Source organism: Pleurodeles waltl, chromosome 6 (genome assembly GCF_031143425.1).
Source record: "Pleurodeles waltl isolate 20211129_DDA chromosome 6, aPleWal1.hap1.20221129, whole genome shotgun sequence".
Classification (NCBI taxonomy): Eukaryota; Metazoa; Chordata; class Amphibia; order Caudata; family Salamandridae; genus Pleurodeles; species Pleurodeles waltl.
The window spans coordinates 9,719,208-9,744,800 of record NC_090445.1 but is presented as its reverse complement, the minus strand read 5'-3'; the positions used below and the strand labels follow the sequence as shown (position 1 = coordinate 9,744,800).

The 25,593-nt window shown below is 49.0% G+C and overlaps 1 protein-coding gene across 8 annotated transcripts in view; it reads right to left on the bottom strand.

Moving 5' to 3' along the window:
- Nucleotides 1–25,593, bottom strand: part of ODF2 (outer dense fiber of sperm tails 2) — a 239,552-nt gene that overhangs the window by 71,250 nt on the left and 142,709 nt on the right. For all 8 annotated transcript variants that reach the window (XM_069236996.1, XM_069236995.1, XM_069236999.1 and 5 more), the window contains 3 exons: nucleotides 25,410–25,536; nucleotides 24,430–24,567; nucleotides 9,669–9,743 (listed from right to left, as the gene is read on the bottom strand). In XM_069236996.1, the coding sequence (XP_069093097.1) occupies nucleotides 9,669–9,743; nucleotides 24,430–24,567; nucleotides 25,410–25,536 (340 nt within the window). The remainder of the gene's footprint in view (nucleotides 1–9,668; nucleotides 9,744–24,429; nucleotides 24,568–25,409; nucleotides 25,537–25,593) is intronic.

Here is a 25,593-nt window from a genome sequence, read left to right as displayed (position 1 = left end):
TTAAGACACAGGCTAGAGAGGATTAAGACACAGGCTAGAGAGGATTAAGACACAGGCTAGAGAGGATTAAGACACAGGCTAGAGAGGACAATAGAGAAGGGTAGGACGCGGACTAGAGAGGAGTAAGATGCAGACTAGAGAGGAGTAAGACGGGGACTAGAGAAGAGACTAAAGAGGGGTAAGACGCAGACCAGTGAGACTAGAAAGGAGACTAGAGAGGGGTAAGACTCAGACTAGAGAAGGGTTAGACGCAGACTAGAGACGAGTAAGACGCAGACTAGAGAGGAGTAAGTTGTAGACTACAGAGGAGTAAGACGCGGACTAGAGAGGCGTAAGACGGGGACTAGAGAGGAGAATAGAGAGGGGTAAGAGATTACAGAGACTACAGAGGAGGCTAGAGAGGGGTATGATGGAGACTAGAGAGGAGTAAGACATGGACTAGAGGAGTAAGACGCAGAATAGGGAGGAGTAATACGGGGACTAGAGAGGGGTAAGACACAGACTAGAGAGACTAGAAAGGAGACTAGAGAGGGGTAAAACAGACTTGAGAGGGGTAAGACACAGACTAGAGAGGAGTAAGACGCAGACTAGAGAGGACTAAGACGCAGACTAGAGAGGACTAAGACGCAGACTAGAGAGGACTAAGACGCAGACTAGAGAGGACTAAGACGCAGACTAGAGAGGACTAAGACGCAGACTAGAGAGGAGTAAGACAGACTAGAGAGGAGTAAGACAGACTAGAGAGGAGTAAGACAGACTAGAGAGGAGTAAGACAGACTAGAGAGGAGTAAGACAGACTAGAGAGGAGTAAGACGCAGACTAGAGAGGAGTAAGACGCAGACTAGAGAGGGGTAAGACACAGACTAGAGAGGATAATAGAGAAGGTTAGGACGCGGACTAGAGAAGGGTAAGACGCAGACTAGAGAGGACAATAGAGAAGGGTAAGACGCGGACTAGAGAGGAGTAAGACGCAGGCTAGAGAGGAGTAAGATGCAGACTAGAGAGGAGATAACACGGGGACTAGAGAAGACACTAGAGAGAGGTAAAACGCAGACCAGTGAGACTAGAAAGGAGACTAAAGAGGGGTAAGACGCAGACTAGAGAGGGGTAAGACGCAGACTAGAGAGGGGTAAGACGCGGACTAGAGAGGAGTAAGACGCGGACTAGAGAGGAGTAAGTTGTAGACTAGAGAGGAGTAAGTTGTAGACTAGAGAGGAGTAAGACGGGGACTAGAGAGGAGTAAGACGGGGACTAGAGAGGAGAATAGAGAGGGATAAGAGATTACAGAGACTACAGAGGAGGCTAGAGAGGGTATGATGCAGACTAGAGAGGAGTAAGACACGGACTAGAGGGATAAGAGATTACAGAGACTACAGAGGAGGCTAGAGAGGGGTATGATGCAGACTAGAGAGGAGTAAGACACGGACTAGAGAGGAGTAAGATGCAGATTAGAGAGGAGTAATACGGGGACTAGAGAGGGGTAAGATGCAGACTAGAGAAACTAGAATGGAGACTAAAGAGGGGTAAGACACAGACTTGAGAGGGGTAAGACGCAGACTAGAGAGGGGTAAGACGCAGACTAGAGAGGGGTAAGACGCAGACTAGAGAGGGGTAAGACGCAGACTAGAGAGGGGTAAGACGCAGACTAGAGAGGGGTAAGACGCAGACTAGAGAGGGGTAAGACGCAGACTAGAGAGGGGTAAGACGCAGACTAGAGAGGGGTAAGACGCAGACTAGAGAGGGGTAAGACGCAGACTAGAGAGGGGTAAGACGCAGACTAGAGAGGGGTAAGACGCAGACTAGAGAGGGTAAGATGCAGACTAGAGAGGAGTAAGATGGGGACGAGAGAGACTAGAGAGGAGCCTAGAGAGGGGTAAGACGCAGACTAGAGAGGGGTAAGACGCAGACTAGAGAGGGGAATAGAGAGGGGTATAACACAGACTAGAGAGGAGTAAGACGCGGACTAGAGAGGAGTAAGACGCAGACTAGAGAGGAGTAAGACGCAGACTAGAGAGGAGTAAGACGCAGACTAGAGAGGAGTAAGACGCAGACTAGAGAGGAGTAAGACGCAGACTAGAGAGGAGTAAGACGCAGACTAGAGAGGAGTAAGACGCAGACTAGAGAGGAGTAAGATGCAGACTAGAGAGGAGATAACACGGGGACTAGAGAAGACACTAGAGAGAGGTAAAACGCAGACCAGTGAGACTAGAAAGGAGACTAAAGAGGGGTAAGACGCAGACTAGAGAGGGGTAAGACGCAGACTAGAGAGGAGTAAGACGCAGACTAGAGAAGAGTAAGACGCGGACTAGAGAGGAGTAAGTTGTAGACTAGAGAGGAGTAAGTTGTAGACTAGAGAGGAGTAAGACGGGGACTAGAGAGGAGTAAGACGGGGACTAGAGAGGAGAATAGAGAGGGATAAGAGATTACAGAGACTACAGAGGAGGCTAGAGAGGGTATGATGCAGACTAGAGAGGAGTAAGATACGGACTAGAGGGATAAGAGATTACAGAGACTACAGAGGAGGCTAGAGAGGGGTATGATGCAGACTAGAGAGGAGTAAGACACGGACTAGAGAGGAGTAAGATGCAGATTAGAGAGGAGTAATACGGGGACTAGAGAGGGGTAAGATGCAGACTAGAGAAACTAGAATGGAGACTAAAGAGGGGTAAGACGCAGACTAGAGAGGGGTAAGACGCAGACTAGAGAGGGGTAAGACGCAGACTAGAGAGGGGTAAGACGCAGACTAGAGAGGGGTAAGACGCAGACTAGAGAGGGGTAAGACGCAGACTAGAGAGGGGTAAGACGCAGACTAGAGAGGGGTAAGACGCAGACTAGAGAGGGGTAAGACGCAGACTAGAGAGGGGTAAGACGCAGACTAGAGAGGGGTAAGACGCAGACTAGAGAGGGGTAAGACGCAGACTAGAGAGGGTAAGACGCAGACTAGAGAGGGTAAGATGCAGACTAGAGAGGAGTAAGATGGGGACGAGAGAGACTAGAGAGGAGCCTAGAGAGGGGTAAGACGCAGACTAGAGAGGGGTAAGACGCAGACTAGAGAGGGGAATAGAGAGGGGTATAACACGGACTAGAGAGGAGTAAGACGCGGACTAGAGAGGAGTAAGACGCAGACTAGAGAGGAGTAAGACGCAGACTAGAGAGGAGTAAGACGCAGACTAGAGAGGAGTAAGACGCAGACTAGAGAGGAGTAAGACGCAGACTAGAGAGGAGTAAGACGCAGACTAGAGAGGAGTAAGACGCAGACTAGAGAGGAGTAAGACGCAGACTAGAGAGGAGTAAGACGCAGACTAGAGAGGAGTAAGACCAAGACTAGAGAGGAGTAAGACCAAGACTAGAGAGGAGTAAGACCAAGACTAGAGAGGAGTAAGACCAAGACTAGAGAGGAGTAAGACCAAGACTAGAGAGGAGTAAGAGGCAGACTGGAGAGGAGTAAGATGGGGACTAGAGAGGAGACTAGAGAGGGGTAAGACGCAGACTAGAGAGGGGTAAGAAGCAGACTAGAGAGGGTAAGACGCAGACTAGAGGGGAGTAAAATGGGGACTAGAGAGGAGTAAAATGGGGACTAGAGAGGAGTAAAATGGCGACTAGAGAGGAGACTAGAGAGGGGTAAGAAGCAGACTAGAGAGGGTAAGACGCAGACTAGAGAGGGTAAGATGCAGACTAGAGAGGGTAAGACGCAGACTAGAGAGGGTAAGACGCAGACTAGAGAGGGTAAGACGCAGACTAGAGAGGGTAAGACGCAGACTAGAGAGGGTAAGACGCAGACTAGAGAGGGTAAGACGCAGACTAGAGAGGGTAAGACGCAGACTAGAGAGGGTAAGACGCAGACTAGAGAGGGTAAGACGCAGACTAGAGAGGGTAAGACGCAGACTAGAGAGGGTAAGACGCAGACTAGAGAGGGTAAGACGCAGACTAGAGAGGGTAAGACGCAGACTAGAGAGGGTAAGACGCAGACTAGAGAGGAGACTAGAGAGGGGTAAGACGGAGACTAGAAAGGAGACTAGAGAGGGGTAAGACACAGACTAGAGAGGGGTAAGACGCAGACTAGAGAGGGGTAAGACGCAGACTAGAGAGGGGTAAGACGCAGACTAGAGAGGGGTAAGACGCAGACTAGAGAGGGGTAAGACGCAGACTAGAGAGGGGTAAGACGCAGACTAGAGAGGACAATAGAGAGGGGTATGACGCGGACTAGAGAGGAGTAAGACGCAGACTAGAGAGGAGAAAGACCAAGACTAGAGAAGAGTAAGACGCAGACTAGAGAGGAGTAAGACACAGAGTAGAGAGGAGACTAGAGAGGGTTAAGATGCAGACTAGAGAGGGGTAAAACGCAGACTTGAGAGGATTAAGACGCAGACTAGAGAGGGGTATGACGCGGACTAGGGAGGGGTCAGCACAGACTTGAGAGGGTAAGACACAGACTAGAGAGGGTAAGACACAGACTAGAGAGGGTAAGACACAGACTAGAGAGGGTAAGACGCAGACTAGAGAGGGTAAGACGCAGACTAGAGAGGGTAAGACGCAGACTAGAGAGGGTAAGACGCAGGCTAGAGAGGGTAAGACGCAGACTAGAGAGGGTAAGACGCAGACTAGAGAGGGTAAGACGCAGACTAGAGAGGAGACTAAAGAGGGGTAAGACGCAGATTAGAGAGGATTAAGGCGCAGACTAGAGAGGACAATAGAGGAGTAAGATGCAGACTACGGAGGAATAAGACGGGGACTAGAGAGGGGTAAGACGCAGATTAGAGAGGATTAAGATGCAGACTAGAGAGGACAATAGAGAGGAGTAAGATGCAGACTACGGAGGAATAAGACGGGGACTAGAGAGGGGTAAGACACAGACTACAGAGGAGTAAGACACAGACTAGAGAGGAGTAAGACACAGACTAGAAAGGAGTAAGACAGACTAGAAAGGAGTAAGACAGACTAGAAAGGAGTAAGACAGACTAGAAAGGAGTAAGACAGACTAGAATAGGTAAGAAGCAGACTAGAGAGGAGTAAGATGCAGACTAGAGAGGGGTAAGACGCGGACTAGATAGTAAGACAAATTACAGAGGAGTAAAACGCGGACTAGAGGGGGGTAAGATGCAGACTAGAGAGGAGTAAGACGCAGACTAGAGAGGAGTAAGACGCAGACTAGAGAGGAGTAAGACGCAGACTAGAGAGGAGTAAGACACAGACTAGAGAGGAGTAAGACACAGACTAGAGAGGAGTAAGACCAAGACTAGAGAGGAGTAAGACCAAGACTAGAGAGGAGTAAGACCAAGACTAGAGAGGAGTAAGACCAAGACTAGAGAGGAGTAAGACCAAGACTAGAGAGGAGTAAGACCAAGACTAGAGAGGAGTAAGACCAAGACTAGAGAGGAGTAAGACCAAGACTAGAGAGGAGTAAGAGGCAGACTGGAGAGGAGTAAGATGGGGACTAGAGAGGAGACTAGAGAGGGGTAAGACGCAGACTAGAGAGGGGTAAGAAGCAGACTAGAGAGGGGTAAGAAGCAGACTAGAGAGGGGTAAGAAGCAGACTAGAGAGGAGTAAAATGGGGACTAGAGAGGAGTAAAATGGGGACTAGAGAGGAGTAAAATGGGGACTAGAGAGGAGTAAAATGGGGACTAGAGAGGAGTAAAATGGGGACTAGAGAGGAGTAAAATGGGGACTAGAGAGGAGTAAAATGGGGACTAGAGAGGAGACTAGAGAGGGGTAAGAAGCAGACTAGAGAGGGTAAGACGCAGACTAGAGAGGGTAAGACGCAGACTAGAGAGGGTAAGACGCAGACTAGAGAGGGTAAGACGCAGACTAGAGAGGAGACTAGAGAGGGGTAAGACGGAGACTAGAGAGGGTAAGATGCAGACTAGAGAGGGTAAGACGCAGACTAGAGAGGGTAAGACGCAGACTAGAGAGGGTAAGACGCAGACTAGAGAGGGTAAGACGCAGACTAGAGAGGAGACTAGAGAGGGGTAAGACGGAGACTAGAAAGGAGACTAGAGAGGGGTAAGACACAGACTTGAGAGGGGTAAGACACAGACTAGAGAGGGGTAAGACGCAGACTAGAGAGGGGTAAAACGCGGACTAGAGAGGGGTAAGACGCAGACTAGAGAGGGGTAAGACGCAGACTAGAGAGGACAATAGAGGGGTATGACGCGGACTAGAGAGGAGTAAGACGCAGACTAGAGAGGAGAAAGACCAAGACTAGAGAAGAGTAAGACGCAGACTAGAGAGGAGTAAGACACAGAGTAGAGAGGAGACTAGAGAGGGTTAAGATGCAGACTAGAGAGGGGTAAAACGCAGACTTGAGAGGATTAAGACGCAGACTAGAGAGGGGTATGACGCGGACTAGGGAGGGGTCAGCACAGACTTGAGAGGGTAAGACACAGACTAGAGAGGGTAAGACGCAGACTAGAGAGGAGATTAAAGAGGGGTAAGACGCAGATTAGAGAGGATTAAGGCGCAGACTAGAGAGGACAATAGAGGAGTAAGATGCAGACTACGGAGGAATAAGACGGGGACTAGAGAGGGGTAAGACGCAGATTAGAGAGGATTAAGATGCAGACTAGAGAGGACAATAGAAAGGAGTAAGATGCAGACTACGGAGGAATAAGATGGGGACTAGAGAGGAGTAAGACACAGACTAGAGAGGAGTAAGACACAGACTAGAGAGGAGTAAGACACAGACTAGAGAGGAGTAAGACACAGACTAGAGAGGAGTAAGACAGACTAGAATAGGTAAGAGGCAGACTAGAGAGGAGTAAGATGCAGACTAGAGAGGGGTAAGACGCGGACTAGATAGTAAGACAAATTACAGAGGAGTAAAACGCGGACTAGAGGGGGGTAAGATGCAGACTAGAGAGGGGTGAGACGCAGACTAGAGAGGGGTACATGAAAGGAGTAACATTCTAATGAGAGGGGTGCTTGAGAGGAGTAAGACGTGAGGGGTGCATGAGAGGAGTGAGACGCATACTAGATGGGTGCATAAGAATACTATCACGCAGACTAGAGTGGTGCATCAGTGGAGTAAGACAGACTACAGGGGTCCATGAGAGGAGTAAGAAGAGAGGGGTGAATGAGAGCGGTGCATGAGAGGAGTAACAATCGAATGAGAGGGGTGCATGAGAGACCTAGAGATCACAGGAGAGGGAAGCAAGGGAGGAGAGAGTCCAAGAGATCACAGGAGAGAGAAGCAAGGGAGGAGAGAGACCTAGAGATCAGAAGCAAGGTAGGAGAGAGACCTGGAGATCACAGGTGAGGGAAGCATGGGAGGAGAGAGACCTAGAGATCACAGGTGAAGAAAGCAAGGGAGGAGTGAGACCTAGAGATCACAGGCGAGGGAAGCATGGGAGGAGAGAGACCTAGAGATCACAGGTGAAGAAATCAAGGGAGGAGAGAAACCTAGAGATCACAGGCGAGGGAAGCATGGGAGGAGAGAGAGAGAGATCACAGGAGAGGAAGCATGGGAGAAGAGAGACCTAGAGATCACAGGAGAGGGAAGAAATGGAGGAGAGAGACCTAGAGATCACAGGAGAGGGAAGCAAGGGAGGAGAGAGACCTAGAGATCACAGGCGAGGAAAGCAAGGGAGGAGAGAGACCTGGAGATCACAGGTGAGGGAAGCATGGGAGGAGAGAGACCTGGAGGTCACAGGTGAGGGAAGCATGGGAGGAGAGAGACCTAAAGATCACAGGTGAGGGAAGCATGGGAGGAGAGAGACCTAGAGATCACAGACGAGGGAAGCATGGGAGGAGAGAGACCTAGAGATCACAGGCGAAAGAAGTCAGGGAGGAGAGGCACCTAGAGATCACAGGAGAAGGAAGCATGGGAGGAGAGAGACCTAGAGATCACAGGTGAAAGAAGTCAGGGAGGAGAGACACCTAGAGATCACAGGAGAGGGAAGCAAGGGAGAAGAGAGACCTAGAGATCACAGGCGAGGGAAGCATGGGAGGAGAGAGACAGATCACAGGCGAGGAGGAAGCATGGGAGAAGAGAGACCTAGAGATCAGAGGAGAGGGGAGCATGGGAGGAGAGAGACCTAGAGATCAGAGGAGAGGGGAGCAAGGGAGGGGAGAGACCTAGAGATCACAAGAGAGGGAAGCAAGGGAGGAGAGAGACCTAGAGATCACAGGCGAGGGAAGCAAGGGAGAAGAGAGACCTAGAGATCACAGGCGAGGGAAGCAAGGGAGGAGAGAGACCTAGAGATCACAGGAGAGAGAAGCATGAGAGGAGAGCGACCTAGAGATCACAGGAGAGAGAAGCATGAGAGGAGAGAGACCTAGAGATTACAAGTGAGGGAAGTATGGGAGCAGAGAGACTGATCACAGGCGAGGGAAGCATTGCTTCATATGCAATTTTTAAAATCAATCTCATAACACTTGGGAGGTGCTGCATTTACATGAATGAAGGTCTCTGATCTAGGTAACAGAAACAACTGGTGTTCATTGTCACCACGAGAGCAATGTCATCACAAACACCAAAAATACAGTTTTATGTCCAGCGAGAAAGAAGAATTTAATTAAAATACGGTATCTGTTGCTTCATCAGGGCGAATTATCCAAATTCAGGGTACATGGGCCCTTTGAACTACAATATTTCTATTAATTTAACTATTAAGCTCGGCTATTCGGAGCGTCCAGTTTCAGATGCAGCTCACAGCAAGCACCTCACAGTAAGGTTCCCCCGACATCAAGGAAGGTTATGAGATAAATACTGTGATCTGCATTTGTATATTTGCACAATCTCAGCTTGTGACTACTCCGAGGTAGGATCTTGAGGTGCCAACCCTGGCATGCAGTGGTCACACTTGGTATTTGAGTTTCATTTTAAATATGAATCTGAGAGGATGATGCACAATATGGGCTGATAATAGAGGTGTCTGAGCATCTGGCTGGATCAGGAGTGTCTCAGCATGACAGGTGCATTAGGAGGTAGGATCTATCCATGTCCAGGCAGAAGAAAACAGAAGCAGACATTAGAAAGAAGAGTCTGAAAATCTGAAGGAAAGGTTATTATTTCAGGAGAAAAAGGGTGTTTGCCAGAAAAAAAGTCTAAGGATATAGACTGGGGGTTCCACAAGAACTGGGTGTGAGGGAGACCAAACAGCAGTGATATCACAAGAGAGAACTAAACCACGGGCACTCCAACAAGTGGAAAAAGATATAGGGGGTCAACATTTTCAGAAAATTTGAGGAAGAGAGAAAGAGAGAGAAGGAAAAGAGATGCAAGGCAGCGTGAGAAACTATAGCACAGGAAGAGACCTAGCCGAGATCCAAACCACATAAGGACTCCATGTTAGAGAGAGATATGCAGGGAGTGGCCCAAACCACAGAGAAAGAAGCATAAGAAATGCAATCAAAGAGAGAAAATCCAGGAAACTGAGAGGTACTAGAGAAACATACCCAGACTGACCAGATGATAGGGAGATACTCAGAGAGGTTGAGGCAAAGAAAGCAGCATATGAGATACAAGACAGAGAGACACATGAGCTGACCAACCCACTACAGTACCGGAAAGAGGTTCCCAGGAGACACCAAAAGAGACGATAGAAGCACAAAAACTCTTGGGCATAAAGGGACATCCTCGGTCAAACTGAGAAGGTTTGGGGGCAGAATAAAAAATTATTTTTGACTTGGGCATCCTCTTTAAGAGGGAAAGAAGCAATGGGCAGCTCACCGTTTTTTCAGCGTCGCAACATGAAAGCTTCTTCAGCAACGTGTCCTTCTGCTCTACCAGGCGTTGTGTTTCTTCCTGGGAAAAATAAAAAACAGGAGCTAAGGCTTCTTAATTAGAGCCTATTCTGGACACTGATCAATCAGACAAGAGCGGAAGTACACCAGACAAACCGGTCAGACAAGACACTAACAATGAGAGGACTACACTGACCACACTCCGTCTTTACAGCTAACCACACAGACAACTCCTTACAAAACTGGATCCTAAAAACTGACCAATCACTGAAATAACCGTACAGAGACTTCCAGCTGCAAGGGAGAACTCAAAGAATGGAACAATGAGAAACGATCAGATCGTCTTCTTTTGCACCACTGCAAGAGCGGATCTATCAGACAAACCTACATTCTAGGAGCTGGCCAAAGACATCAGAGGACAGTTTTTCAGTCCAATAAGACACTACTTATGTTTCGACCAGGGCAACGTTTCTGTAGGAGACCACAGGCCAGTGGAAGAACGGCAGGCCGCCTCAAACCCAATCTTTGGAAACAAGGTGGAGCTGCCCTCAACTCATCTCTAGGCACAGCACTGCCCTGGTGAAGTACTGACCAGACCCAGTATCTGGGAGGAGGAGGCGACCAGCCCCTTTTCTGGGTGAACACAATGCTCAGAACTCATCTCTGAAGAGAAAAAGGCACTGTCCACAAAGCATCTTAGGGGGAATAGGCACTTTAAGAACCCACCTCTTTTTCAGTAATAATACACTGCCAAAACGGCTACTGCAAGAAAACAACACCCATACCCTGTATCTTGGGGGACATACACCTCAGGTAGTCTCTGGGGCCTGACAAAGGCACTGACCAGACCCCTGGCCACTATGGGGGACAAGGTACTGCCCAGACCCCCCTGTCTCTCTGGGGGCCAAGGCACTGCCCAGACCCCCCTCTCTCTGGAGGGCCAAGGCACTGCTGAGACCCCCTCTCTCTCTGGAGGGCCAAGGCACTGCCAAGACACCCTATCTCTCTGGGGGCCAATGCATCTGGTGGTCTTCTCTGGGGACCAAGATAGCACCCTGACCCATGGTCTCTCTTGGGGCCAAGGAACCTCCCAGACTCCCAGGCTCTCTGTGGGCCTAGGTACCTAGACCCTGGGGCAAGGCACTGCCTAGACCTTGGTTTTGGTGGGAAGGCACAGCCCAGATCCTACCCATGCACTGAAAAGCTTGTGGAGATGATCAGCAGGTGAGGGCAGACTAAGCCCTTCTCTCAGTAGTGATTCTTAAAGCACTTTTCTGTCAATCACATAAAAAAGGGGTCAGCTGTGCTGTCCAGCAGACCTAAAAAGGTCTGGACCTCAAAACAAGGCCCAGGGGCAACAACAGTGCACATCTTCAAAAGTCAATACCATTTGTGAACACAGATGGTCCCACAGGAAATAAAATAAAATCCAAAGACAAAGGAGTCAAAAGGCTACTATGTGTGTAATAGCCATTTGGGAACGTTCTTCTAGCTATTGTGCTATCCTGAGATGCCGTCGCTTAGAAAAAAGGTTAATTCCAGTCCTTGGATGTCTGTTAAAACAAAACTCATCTAAAGGAGAAAGTGGATGAGTGAATAAGACGATGAGGAGCACAACTTAGGCATACGTGATAGAATGTACGCAAATGTGCACCAGATATAAAAGTGCCACAGTACAAGCAGAATGTGTGGAGGAAAAACAGTGCGCATTACAGCAACTACAAACACTTGATGACACGAGGCACAAGGTGCAAAACTACTGCATACCTAGCGCCCAGTCTGAATGACTCCTTCATACTGGTGCCCATTCGGGACTCCTACATACTAGCGCCCATTCTGACCCACTCCTACATGCTAGCACCCATTCTCAATGACTCCTTCATACAAGCGCCCATTCTGAATGACTCCTCCATACTAGCGCCCATTCTCAATGACTCCTACACATTAGCGCCCATTCTGACTGACTCCTACATACTAGCGCCCATTCTGAATGACTCCTTCAAACTAGCGCACATTCTGACTCCTTCATACTAGCGCCCATTCTGAATGACTTCTACATACTAGCGCCCATTCTGAATGACTCCTACATACTAGCGCCCATTCTGAGTGACTACTACATACTAGCGCCCATTCTGAATGACTTCTACATACTAGCGCCCATTCTCAAAGACTCATACCTACTAGCGCCCATTCTGAGTGACTTCTACATACTAGCGCCCATTCTCAATGACTTCTACATACTAGCGCCCATTCTCAGGGACTCCTATATACTAGAGCCCATTCTGACCAACTCCTCCATACTAGCGCCCATTCTCAATTACTCCTACATACTAGCGCCAATTCGGAATGACTCCTAGATACTAGCACCCATTCTGAATGACTCCTAGATACTAGCACCCATTCTGAATGACTCCTAGATACTAGCACCCATTCTGAATGACTCCGACATGCTAGCGCCCATTCTGAATGACTCCTTCATACTAGCGCCCATTCTGAATGACTCCTTCATACTAGCGCCCATTCTGAATGACTCCTTCATACTAGCGCCCATTCTGAATGACTCCTTCATACTAGCGCCCATTCTGAATGACTCCTTCATACTAGCGCCCATTCTGAATGACTCCTTCATACTAGCGCCCATTTTGACTGACTCCTTCATACTAGCGCCCATTTTGACTGACTCCTACATACTAGCGCCCATTTTGACTGACTCCTACATACTAGCGCCCATTCTCAATGACTCCTACATACTAGCGCCCATTCTGACTGACTCCTACATACAAGCCCCCATTCTGAATGACTCCTACATACTAGCCCCCATTCTGAATGACTCCTACATACTAGCCCCCATTCTGAATGACTCCTACATACTAGCCCCCATTCTGAATGACTCCTACATACTAGCCCCCATTCTGAATGACTCCTACATACTAGCCCCCATTCTGAATGACTCCTACATACTAGCCCCCATTCTGAATGACTCCTACATACTAGCCCCCATTCTGAATGACTCCTACATACTAGCCCCCATTCTGAATGACTCCTACATACTAGCGCCCATTCTCAATGACTTCTACATACTAGCGCCCATTCTCAATGACTTCTACATACTAGCGCCCATTCTCAATGACTTCTACATACTAGCGCCCATTCTCAATGACTTCTACATACTAGCCCCCATTCTGAATGATTCCTACATACTAGCCCCCATTCTGAATGACTCCTACATACTAGCCCCCATTCTGAATGACTCCTACATACTAGCCCCCATTCTGAATGACTCCTACATACTAGCCCCCATTCTGAATGACTCCTACAAACTAGCCCCCATTCTGAATGACTCCTACAAACTAGCCCCCATTCTGAATGACTCCTACATACTAGCCCCCATTCTGAATGACTCCTACATACTAGCCCCCATTCTGAATGACTCCTACATACTAGCGCCCATTCTGATGCCAGGGAAGGTCTCTAAGGGCTGCAGCATATCTTATGCCACCCTGGGGACCCCTCACTCAGCACAGACACACTGCTTGCCAGCTTGTGTGTGCTGGTGAGGACAAAACGAGTAAGTCGACATGGCACTCCCCTCAGGGTGCCATGCCAACCTCACACTGCCTATACAGTATAGATAAGTCACCCCTCTAGCAGGCCTTACAGCCCTAAGGCAGGGTGCACTATACCATAGGTGAGGGCACCAGTGCATGAGCACTGTGCCCCTACAGTGTCTACAGTGTGTAAGTACAGGGTAGCCATAAGAGTATATGGTCTGGGAGTCTGTCAAACACGAACTCCATAGCACCATAATGGCTACACTGAAAACTGGGAAGTTTGGTATCAAACTTCTCAGCACAATAAATGCACACTGATGCCAGTGTACATTTTATTGTAATATACACCCCAGAGGGCACCTTAGAGGTGCCCCCTGAAACTTTAACCAACTACCTGTGTAGGCTGACTGGTTCTAGCAGCCTGCCACACTCGAGACATGTTGCTGGCCCCATGGGGAGAGTGCCTTTGTCACTCTGAGGCCAGTAACAAAGCCTGCACTGGGTGGAGATGCTAACACCTCCCCCAGGCAGGAGCTGTAACACCTGGCGGTGAGCCTCAAAGGCTCATCCCCTTTGTTCCAGCACCGCAGGGCACTCCAGCTAGTGGAGTTGCCCGCCCCCTCCGGCCACGGCCCCACTTTTGGCGGCAAGGCCGGAGAAAATAATGAGAACAACAAGGAGGAGTCACTGGCCAGTCAGGACAGCCCCTAAGGTGTCCTGAGCTGAAGTGACTATAACTTTTAGAAATCCTCCATCTTGCAGATGGAGGATTCCCCCAATAGGGATAGGATTGTGACCCCCTCCCCTTGGGAGGGGGCACAAAGAGGGTGTACCCACCCTCAGGGCTAGTAGCCATTGGCTACTAACCCCCCAGACCTAAACACGCCCTTAAATTTAGTATTTAAGGGCTTCCCTGAACCTAAGAATTTAGATTCCTGCAACTACAAGAAGAAGAGGACTGCTGAGCTGAAAAACCCCTGCAGAAGAAGAAAGAAGACACCAACTGCTTTGGCCCCAGTCCTACCGGCCTGTCTCCTGCCTTCTAAAGAAACCTGCTCCAGCGACGCTTTCCCCAGGACCAGCGACCTCTGAATGCTCAGAGGACTGCCCAGCTTCAAGAGGAACAAGAAACTCCCGAGGACAGCGGCCCTGTTCCAAAAAGACTGCAACTTTGTTTCAGAGGAGCAGATTTAAAGACCCCTGTAATCCCCACAAGAAGCGTGAGACTTGCAACACTGCACCCGGCGACCCCGACTCGACTGGTGGAGAAACAACGCTACAGGGAGGACCCTCCTGCGACTTCAAGACTGTGAGTAACCAAAATTGTCCCCCCTGAGCCCCCACAGCGACGCCTGCAGAGGGAATCCCGAGGCTCCCCCTGACCGCGACTGCCTGACTCTGAAATCCCGACGCCTGGAAAAGACCCTGCACCCGCAGCCCCCAGGACCTGAAGGATCGGAACTCCAGTGCAGGAGTGACCGCCAGGAGGCCCTCTCCCTTGCCCAGGTGGTGGCTACCCCGAGGAGCCCCCCCCTTGCCTGCCTGCACCGCTGAAGAGACCCCTTGGTCTCTCATTGAAAACCATTGGAAACCCGACGCGTGTTTGCACACTGCACCCGGCAGCCCCTGCGCTGCTGAGGGTGTACTTTTTGTGCTGACTTGTGTGCCCCCCTGGTCTGCCCTCCGAAGACGCGGGTACTTACCTGCTGGCAGACCGGAACCGGGGCACCCCCTTCTCTCCATTGAAGCCTATGTGTTTTGGGCACCACTTTGAACTCTGCACCTGACCGGCCCTGAGCTGCTGGTGTGGTGACTTTGGGGTTGCTCTGAACCCCCCACGTGGGCCACTTTGGACCCCAATCTGAACCCCGTAGGTGGTTTACTTACCTGCAAAAACTAACATTACTTTACCTCCCCCAGGAACTGTGAAAATTGCACTGTGTCCACTTTTAAAATAGCTATATGTGTTTTATGTAAAAAGTATATATGCTATTGTGATTATTTAAAGTTCCTAAAGTACTTACCTGCAATACCTTTCAAATGAGATATTACATGTAGAATTTGAACCTGTGGTTCTTAAAATAAACTAAGAAAATATATTTTTCTATACAAAAACCTATTGGCCTGGAATTGTCTCTGAGTGTGTGTTCCTCATTTATTACCTGTGTGTATGTACAACAAATGCTTAACACTACTCCTTTGATAAGCCTACTGCTCGACCACACTACCACAAAATAGAGCATTAGTATTATCTCTTTTTGCCACTATCTTACCTCTAAGGGGAACCCTTGGACTCTGTGCATACTATTCCTTAATTTGAAATAGTGCATACAGAGCCAACTTCCTACATTGGTGGATCAGCGGTGGGGTACAAGACTTTGCATTTGCTGGACTACTCAGCCAATACCTGATCACACGACAAATTCCAAAAATTGTCATTAGAAATGGATTTTTGCAATTTGAACTATTTTTCTAAATTCTTAAAAGTCCTGCTTGGGCCTTGTGTTAGTCCCTGTTTAGCATTTCTTGTAGTGTTTAAAAGTTTGTGAAAGTTTGAATTAGAACCTAGAACTAGTTTTAGATTCTTAAAAAGTATTCCAACTTTTAGAAGCATAATGTCTAGTACAGATGTGAATGTGGTGGAACTCGACACCACCCCTTACCTCCATCTTAAGATGAGGGAGCTAAGGTCACTCTGTAAATTAAAGAAAATAACAATGGGCCCCAGACCTTCCAAACTACAGCTCCAGGAGCTTTTGGTAGAGTTTGAAAGAGCCAACCCCTCTGAGGATGGCAACACAGAGGATGAAGATAGTGACTTGGAGGAAAATTCCCCCCTACCAGTCCTATTTAGGGAGAACAGGGCCTCTCAAGCCCTGTCTCCAAACATAATAGTCAGAGATGCTGTTCCCCTCACAGGAGGGACCAACTTCTCTGAAATCACTGAGGATAACTCCAGTGAAGAGGACATCCAGTTAGCCAGGATGGCCAAAAGATTGGCTTTGGAAAGACAGATCCTAGCCATAGAAAGGGAAAGACAAGAGATGGGCCTAGGACCCATCAATGGTGGCAGCAACATAACTAGGGTCAGAGATTCTCCTGACATGTTGAAAATCCCTAAAGGGATTGAAACTAAATATGAAGATGGTGATGACATCACCAAATGGTTCACAGCTTTTGAGAGGGCTTGTGTAACCAGAAAAGTGAACAAAGCTCACTGGGGTTCTCTCCTTTGGGAAATGTTCACTGGAAAGTGTAGGGATAGACTCCTCACACTCTCTGGAAAAGATGCAGAATCTTATGACCTCATGAAGGGAACCGTGATTGAGGGCTTTGGATTCTCCACTGAGGAGTATAGGATTAGATTCAGGGGGGCTCAAAAATCCTCGAGCCAGACCTGGTTTGACATTGTAGACTACTCAGTAAAAACAATAGATGGTTGGATTCAAGGCAGTGGTGTAAGTAATTATGATGGGCTGTACAATTTATTTGTGAAAGAACACGTATTAAGTAATTGTTTCAATGATAAACTGCATCAGCATCTGGTAGACCTAGGACCAATTTCTCCCCAAGAATTGGGAAAGAAGGCGGACCATTGGGTCAAGACTAGGGTGTCCAAGACTTCCACAGGGGGTGACCAAAAGAAAGGGGTCACAAAACCTCCCCAGGGGAAGGGTGGTGAGACAGCCAAAAACAAAAATAGTAAAGAGTCTTCTACAGGCCCCCAAAAACCTGCACAGGAGGGTGGGCCCAGAGCCTCTTCACAAAACAATTTTGGGTACAAGGGTAAAAACTTTGATCCCAAGAAGGCCTGGTGTCGTAGCTGTAATCAGCCTGGACACCAAACTGGAGACAAGGCCTGTCCCAAGAAAACAACCACTTCTAACTCCACTCCAGCTAACACTGGAATGGCTAGTCTCCAAGTGGGATCAACAGTGTGCCCAGAGCAAATCAGGTGTCACACTGAAGCTACATTAGTCTCTGAGGGTGGGGTGGATTTAGCCACACTGGCTGCCTGGCCTCCTAACATGCAAAAATACAGGCAGCAGCTCTTAATCAATGGGACAAGTGTAGAGGGCCTGAGGGATACAGGTGCCAGTGTCACCATGGTGACAGAGAAACTGGTTTCCCCTGGTCAATACCTGACTGGACAAACTTATCCAGTCACCAATGCTGACAATCAAACTAAAGTACATCCCACGGCTATGGTAACTTTAGAGTGGGGAGGGGTCAATGGCCTGAAACAGGTGGTGGTCTCCTCAAATATCCCAGTAGACTGTTTGCTTGGAAATGACCTGGAGTCCTCAGCATGGGCTGAGGTAGAACTGAAAACCCATGCAGCCATGCTGGATATCCCTGAACTGGTGTGTGTCAAGACAAGGGCACAGTGCAAGGCACAGGGTGAAAAAGTAGAGCTGGAGTCTGGAAAAATGGCCCCAGCCTACCAAGAGAAAAGGAAAGTCAGCTGGGAAACCAGCTGCAACACAACAACAAAAAGAGAACCTCTCTTCTCAGGAAGAAGTTCTGCCCTCTGAGGGAACTGAGCCTATGGAGCTGGAACCTTATCAGGTTGAGCTTTTAGGCCCAGGGGGACCATCAAGGGAGCAGTTGTGTAAGGGACAAGAAACCTGTCCCTCTCTTGAAGGCCTTAGGCAGCAAGCTGCTCAAGAGTCCAATGGCAAGAAAACTGGAACACATAGGGTCTATTGGGAAGATGGACTCCTGTACACTGAGGCAAGAGATCCCAAACCTGGTGCCACTAGGAGAGTGGTAGTGCCTCAGGAGTTCAGAGAGTTTATTCTGACCTTGGCCCATGATATTCCCCTTGCTGGGCATTTGGGACAAACCAAGACGTGGGAGAGGTTAGTCAACCACTTCTACTGGCCCAACATGTCCCAGAAAGTTAAGGAGTTTTGTGTCTCCTGTACCACCTGTCAAGCCAGTGGTAAGACAGGTGGGCATCCAAAGGCCCCCCTCATTCCACTTCCAGTGGTGGGGGTCCCCTTTGAAAGAGTGGGTGTGGACATAGTTGGTCAACTAGAACCTCCCACAGCCTCAGGAAATATGTACATCCTAGTAGTAGTGGATCATGCTACTAGGTATCCTGAAGCTATTCCCCTTAGGTTGACTACTGCCCCTGCAGCAGCCAAGGCCCTCATTGGTATCTTTACCAGAGTGGGCTTCCCTAAGGAGGTGGTGTCTGACAGAGGTACCAACTTCATGTAAGCATACCTGAAACATATGTGGAATGAGTGTGGAGTGACTTATAAATTCACTACACCCTATCATCCACAAACTAATGGCCTTGTTGAGAGATTCAACAAGACATTAAAGGGCATGATCATGGGGCTCCCAGAAAAACTCAAAAGGAGATGGGATGTCCTCCTGCCATGTCTGCTCTTCGCTTACAGAGAGGTGCCTCAGAAGGGAGTAGGGTTCTCACCCTTTGAACTTCTGTTTGGCCACCCTGTAAGGGGACCATTAGCTCTTGTTAAAGAAGGCTGGGAGAGACCTCTTCATGAGCCTAAACAAGACATAGTGGACTATGTACTTGGCCTTCGCTCAAGGATGGCAGAGTACATGGAAAAGGCAAGCAAAAACCTTGAGGCCAGCCAACAGCTCCAGAAGTTTTGGTATGACCAAAAGGCTGCAATGGTTGAATTTCAACCAGGGCAGAAAGTCTGGGTTTTGGAGCCTGTAGCTCCCAAGGCACTCCAGGACAGATGGAGTGGCCCTTACCCAGTGCTAGAGAAGAAGAGTCAGGTCACCTACCTGGTGGACCTAGGCACTAGCAGGAGCCCCAAGAGGGTGATCCATGTGAACCGCCTAAAGCTCTTCCATGACAGGGCTGATGTAAATCTGTTGATGGTAACAGATGAGGACCAGGAAGCTGAGAGTGAGCCTCTCCCTGATCTCCTCTCATCAGACCCTAAAGATGGCTCAGTGGATGGAGTGATCTATTCAGACACCCTCTCTAGCCAACAGCAATCTGACTGTAGGAAGGTCCTGCAGCAGTTTGCTGAGCTCTTTTCCCTAACCCCTGGTCAGACACACCTGTGTACCCATGATGTGGACACAGGAGACAGCATGCCTGTCAAAAACAAAATATTCAGACAGTCTGACCAAGTTAAGGAAAGCATCAAGGTGGAAGTCCACAAGATGCTGGAATTGGGAGTAACTGAGCACTCTGACAGCCCCTGGGCTAGCCCAGTGGTCTTAGTCCCCAAACCTCACACCAAAGATGGAAAGAGAGAGATGAGGTTTTGTGTGGACTATAGAGGACTTAATTCTGTCACCAAGACAGATGCCCATCCTATTCCTAGAGCTGATGAGCTGATTGACAAATTAGGGGCTGCCAAATTCTTAAGTACCTTTGACTTAACAGCAGGGTACTGGCAAATCAAAATGGCCCCTGGAGCAAAAGAAAAGACAGCATTCTCCACACCTGATGGGCATTATCAGTTCACTGTTATGCCCTTTGGTTTAAAGAATGCCCCTGCCACCTTCCAAAGGTTGGTGAATCAAGTCCTTGCTGGCTTGGAGTCCTTTAGTGCAGCTTATCTTGATGATATTGCTGTCTTTAGCTCCAACTGGCAGGATCACCTGGTCCACCTGAAGAAGGTTTTGAAGGCTCTGCAAGCAGCAGGCCTCTCTATCAAGGCATCCAAATGCCAGATAGGGCAGGGAACTGTGGTTTACTTGGGACACCTTGTAGGTGGAGGCCAAGTTCAGCCACTCCAGCCTAAGATCCAGACTATTCTGGACCCGGGCAGCTCCAAAAACCCAGACTCAAGTCAGGGCATTCCTTGGCTTGACTGTGTACTATAGGAGGTTTGTGAAGGGATATGGATCAATTGTGACAGCCCTCACAGAACTCACCTCCAAGAAAATGCCCAAGAAGGTAAACTGGACTGTAGAATGCCAACAGGCCTTTGACACCCTGAAACAAGCTATGTGCACAGCACCAGTTCTAAAAACTCCAGATTACTCCAAGCAATTCATTGTGCAGACAGATGCCTCTGAACATGGGATAGGGGCAGTTTTGTCCCAAACAAATGATGATGGCCTTGACCAGCCTGTTGCTTTCATTAGCAGGAGGTTACTCCCCAGGGAGCAGCGTTGGAGTGTCATTGAGAGGGAGGCCTTTGCTGTGGTTTGGTCCCTGAAGAAGCTGAGACCATACCTCTTTGGTACTCACTTTGTAGTTCAAACTGACCACAGACCTCTCAGATGGCTAATGCAAATGAAAGGTGAAAATCCAAAACTGTTGAGGTGGTCCATCTCCCTACAGGGAATGGACTTTATAGTGGAACACAGACCTGGGACTGCCCATGCCAATGCAGATGGCCTTTCCAGGTTCTTCCACTTAGAAAATGAAGACTCTCTTGGGAAAGGTTAGTCTCATCCTCTTTCGTTTGGGGGTGGGGGGGTTGTGTAAGGAAATGCCTCCTTGGCATGGTTACCCCCTGACTTTTTGCCTTTGCTGATGCTATGTTTTGAATTGAAAGTGTGCTGAGGCCTGCTAACCAGGCCCCAGCACCAGTGTTCTTTCCCTAACCTGTACTTTTGTATCCACAATTGGCACACCCTGGTATCCAGGTAAGTCCCTTGTAACTGGTACCCCTGGTACCAAGGGCCCTGATGCTAGGGAAGGTCTCTAAGGGCTGCAGCATATCTTATGCTACCCTGGGGACCCCTCACTCAGCACAGACACACTGCTTGCCAGTTTGTGTGTGCTGGTGAGGACAAAACGAGTAAGTCGACATGGCACTCCCCTCAGGGTGCCATGCCAACCTCACACTGCCTATACAGTATAGATAAGTCACCCCTCTAGCAGGCCTTACAGCCCTAAGGCAGGGTGCACTGTGCCCCTACAGTGTCTAAGCCAAACCGTAGACATTTTAAGTGCAGGGTAGCCATAAGAGTATATGGTCTGGGAGTCTGTCAAACACGAACTCCACAGCACCATAATGGCTACACTGAAAACTGGGAAGTTTGGTATCAAACTTCTCAGCACAATAAATGCACACTGATGCCAGTGTACATTTTATTGTAAAATACACCCCAGAGGGCACCTTAGAGGTGCCCCCTGAAACTTTAACCAACTACCTGTGTAGGCTGACTGGTTCTAGCAGCCTGCCACACTCGAGACATGTTGCTGGCCCCATGGGGAGAGTGCCTTTGTCACTCTGAGGCCAGTAACAAAGCCTGCACTGGGTGGAGATGCTAACACCTCCCCCAGGCAGGAGCTGTAACACCTGGCGGTGAGCCTCAAAGGCTCACCCCCTTTGTTCCAGCACCGCAGGGCACTCCAGCTAGTGGAGTTGCCCGCCCCCTCCGGCCACGGCCCCACTTTTGGCGGCAAGGCCGGAGAAAATAATGAGTCACTGGCCCCTAAGGTGTCCTGAGCTGAAGTGACTCTAACTTTTAGACATCCTCCATCTTGCAGATGGAGGATTCCCCCAATAGGGATAGGATTGTGACCCCCTCCCCTTGGGAGGGGGCACAAAGAGGGTGTACCCACCCTCAGGGCTAGTAGCCATTGGCTACTAACCCCCCAGACCTAAACACGCCCTTAAATTTAGTATTTAAGGGCTTCCCTGAACCTAAGAATTTAGATTCCTGCAACTACAAGAAGAAGAGGACTGCTGAGCTGAAAAACCCCTGCAGAAGAAGAAAGAAGACACCAACTGCTTTGGCCCCAGTCCTACCGGCCTGTCTCCTGCCTTCTAAAGAAACCTGCTCCAGCGACGCTTTCCCCAGGACCAGCGACCTCTCAATCCTCAGAGGACTGCCCTGCTTCAAGAGGAACAAGAAACTCCCGAGGACAGCGGCCCTGTTCCAAAAAGACTGCAACTTTGTTTCAGAGGAGCAGATTTAAAGACCCCTGCAATCCCCGCAAGAAGCGTGAGACTTGCAACACTGCACCCGGCGACCCCGACTCGACTGGTGGAGAAACAACGCTACAGGGAGGACCCTCCGGCGACTCCAAGACTGTGAGTAACCAAAGTTGTCCCCCCTGAGCCCCCACAGCGACTCCTGCAGAGGGAATCCCGAGGCTCCCCCTGACCGCGACTGCCTGACTCTGAAATCCCGACGCCTGGAAAAGACCCTGCACCCGCAGCCCCCAGGACCTGAAGGATCGGAACTCCAGTGCAGGAGTGACCCCCAGGAGGCCCTCTCCCTTGCCCAGGTGGTGGCTACCCCGAGGAGCCCCCCCCTTGCCTGCCTGCACCGCTGAAGAGACCCCTTGGTCTCGCATTGAAAACCATTGGAAACCCGACGCGTGTTTGCACACTGCACCCGGCCGCCCCCGCGCTGCTGAGGGTGTACTTTTTGTGCTGACTTGTGTCCTCCCCCGGTGCCCTACAAAACCCCCCTGGTCTGCCCTCCGAAGACGCGGGTACTTACCTGCTGGCAGACCGGAACCGGGGCACCCCCTTCTCTCCATTGAAGCCTATGTGTTTTGGGCACCACTTTGAACTCTGCACCTGACCGGCCCTGAGCTGCTGGTGTGGTGACTTTGGGGTTGCTCTGAACCCCCCACGGTGGGCTACTTTGGACCCCAATCTGAACCCCGAAGGTGGTTTACTTACCTGCAAAAACTAACATTACTTTACCTCCCCCAGGGACTGTGAAAATTGCACTGTGTCCACTTTTAAAATAGCTATATGTGTTTTATGTAAAAAGTATATATGCTATTGTGATTATTCAAAGTTCCTACAGTACTTACCTGCAATACCTTTCAAATGAGATATTACATGTAGAATTTGAACCTGTGGTTCTTAAAATAAACTAAGAAAATATATTTTTCTATACAAAAACCTATTGGCCTGGAATTGTCTGTGTGTGTGTTCTTCATTTATTACCTGTGTGTATGTACAACAAATGCTTAACACTACTACTTTGATAAGCATACTGCTCGACCACACTACCACAAAATAGAGCATTAGTATTATCTCTTTTTGCCACTATCATACCTCTAAGGGGAACCCTTGGACTCCGTGCATACTATTCCTTACTTTGAAATAGTGCATACAGAGCCAACTTCCTACAAGCGCCCATTCTGAATGACTCCTACATACTTCTACATACTAGCACCCATTCTGAATGACTCCTACATACTAGCGCCCATTCTGAATGACTCCTACATACTAGCGCCCATTCTGAATGACTCCTACATACTAGCGCCCATTCTGAATGACTCCTACATACTAGCGCCCATTCTGAATGACTCCTACATACTAGCGCCCATTCTGAATGACTCCTACATACTAGCGCCCATTCTGAATGACTCCTACATACTAGCGCCCATTCTCAATGACTCCTACATACTAGCACCCATTCTCAATGACTCCTACATACTAGCACCCATTCTCAATGACTCCTACATACTAGCCCCCATTCTGAAGGACTCCTACATACTAGCCACCATTCTCAATGACTCCTACATACTAGCCACCATTCTGAATGACTCCTACATACTAGCACCCATTCTCAATGACTCCTACATACTAGCACCCATTCTCAATGACTCCTACATACTAGCACCCATTCTCAATGACTCCTACATACTAGCGCCCATTCTCAATGACTCCTACATACTAGCCCCCATTCTGAATGACTCCTACATACTAGCCCCCATTCTGAATGACTCCTACATACTAGCCACCATTCTGAATGACTCCTACATACTAGCCCCCATTCTGAATGACTCCTTCACACTAGTGCCCATTCTGAATGACTCCTTCATACTAGTGCCCATTCTGAATGACTCCTACATACTAGCGCCCATTCTGACTGACTCCTACATACTTAACTCCCATTCTGAATGACTCCTAGATACTATCTCCCATTCTGAATGACTCCTACAAGCTTAACTCCCATTCTAAAATAGCTCATGCTGACTGAATACTTATTTTGCGATTAAATTTGCAGACCATATTCCCATCACAATATAAGAAGCATTGAACAGAAGCCAAGCCCCTGAACTTTGTTTGCAGTGTTGCTCCATGGTGACATAACACAGTGCTCACAGGGGCAAGGAAAAGAAAGTTGCAAATTAAGTTGTTGCTAAACCCCTATGTCTACAAACCTACCATGCATTATGATCCAATACCCACAAGGCGGCAGGCTGCCGTTCCTAAAACAAAACTTCTGAGTGTACCATGCACTAAGATTTGGGTTTCCACTCACCTCTCGGGACTGCTGATCCCTCAGCAGTTGTCGCAGACAGCGGTTGGTTTCGTCAAAGGTTTCCAGTTTTTCAAGCAACTTCTCTTTCTGTTGTTCAACTTGGCTTAGGGTGTTTGATGGACAGCTCGAGTGTTTGTCCTGTTTAAGAGAGCATGACATGATCACACTTCAAGCAGCTCAGGACAGAAGTGCCTTTACCATAGAGCATGGAGAGACAGCTCTCCCAGTAAATAACAGACCCCAGGTGAGTCGCCATGCGATGTGGGGACAGGAAACATTGGGGTCAATCTCTCCAAGAAGGCAGGATGTAGGGAGAAGATACCTCCAGCAGCAGCATCTGAAGTCTGTGCCTCATGCAGTAAGGCATGGGAGGATCTTTTTGCTGCTGCCACCAGTGATGGCTACACGATGGTCTGTGTCTGGAGGATGGGGCAGTGCAAGATGGCATCTCACTGGCAAATGGTCTATTGGCTCTCTCACTGGAAAAGGGTCTGTTGGCCCTCTCACTAGCAAAGGGTCTGTTGGCCTCTCTCACTAGCAAAGGGTCTGTTGGCCTCTCTCACTGGCAAAGGCTCTGTCAGCGAACTGATAAGCGGTTGCCTCATTTATGTAGAATGTGATGTGTTAGTGTCTCACTGACATACAATAAGTATCCGCTGGGGATAGGGCATGCTGGTCTCTACCCCGGTGTAGGGTATGTTGGCTTCTCTGCCTAGTATATATGATAACCTCTTCCTTTCGGACGGCTTGTTGGTTTCTCTAACTGATGCAGGGCATGTTAGTCTTGCTACCTGGCTCAGGGTATGTTGGCCTCTGCCTGGGGAGGCTATGTTGGCCTCTCTACCCGTCGTATGGTGCAGTGACCTCTGTCAGGTGCAGGAAAGTATGGCCTCATGTTGGTCTCACTGCCTGGTGTAGGTTATGTTGGCCTCTGGCCAATGTAGTTCATTTTAGCCTCTGCCTACAGAAAGTGAACTTACATTTTTAATTTTGCACATAGAGTCTCTGAGTAGCAACAGTTGTTTTGCGGCTGCATTGCCATCCATCTCTGCTTCCACCAGCTTGCAGAGAAGGGCATCCTTGTCCGATGGGCATTGTTTCGTGGACCTACAAAGCACAAAACGTCTTAGCAGCATCCAAGGGCTGGCTTCTACATCGATGCAC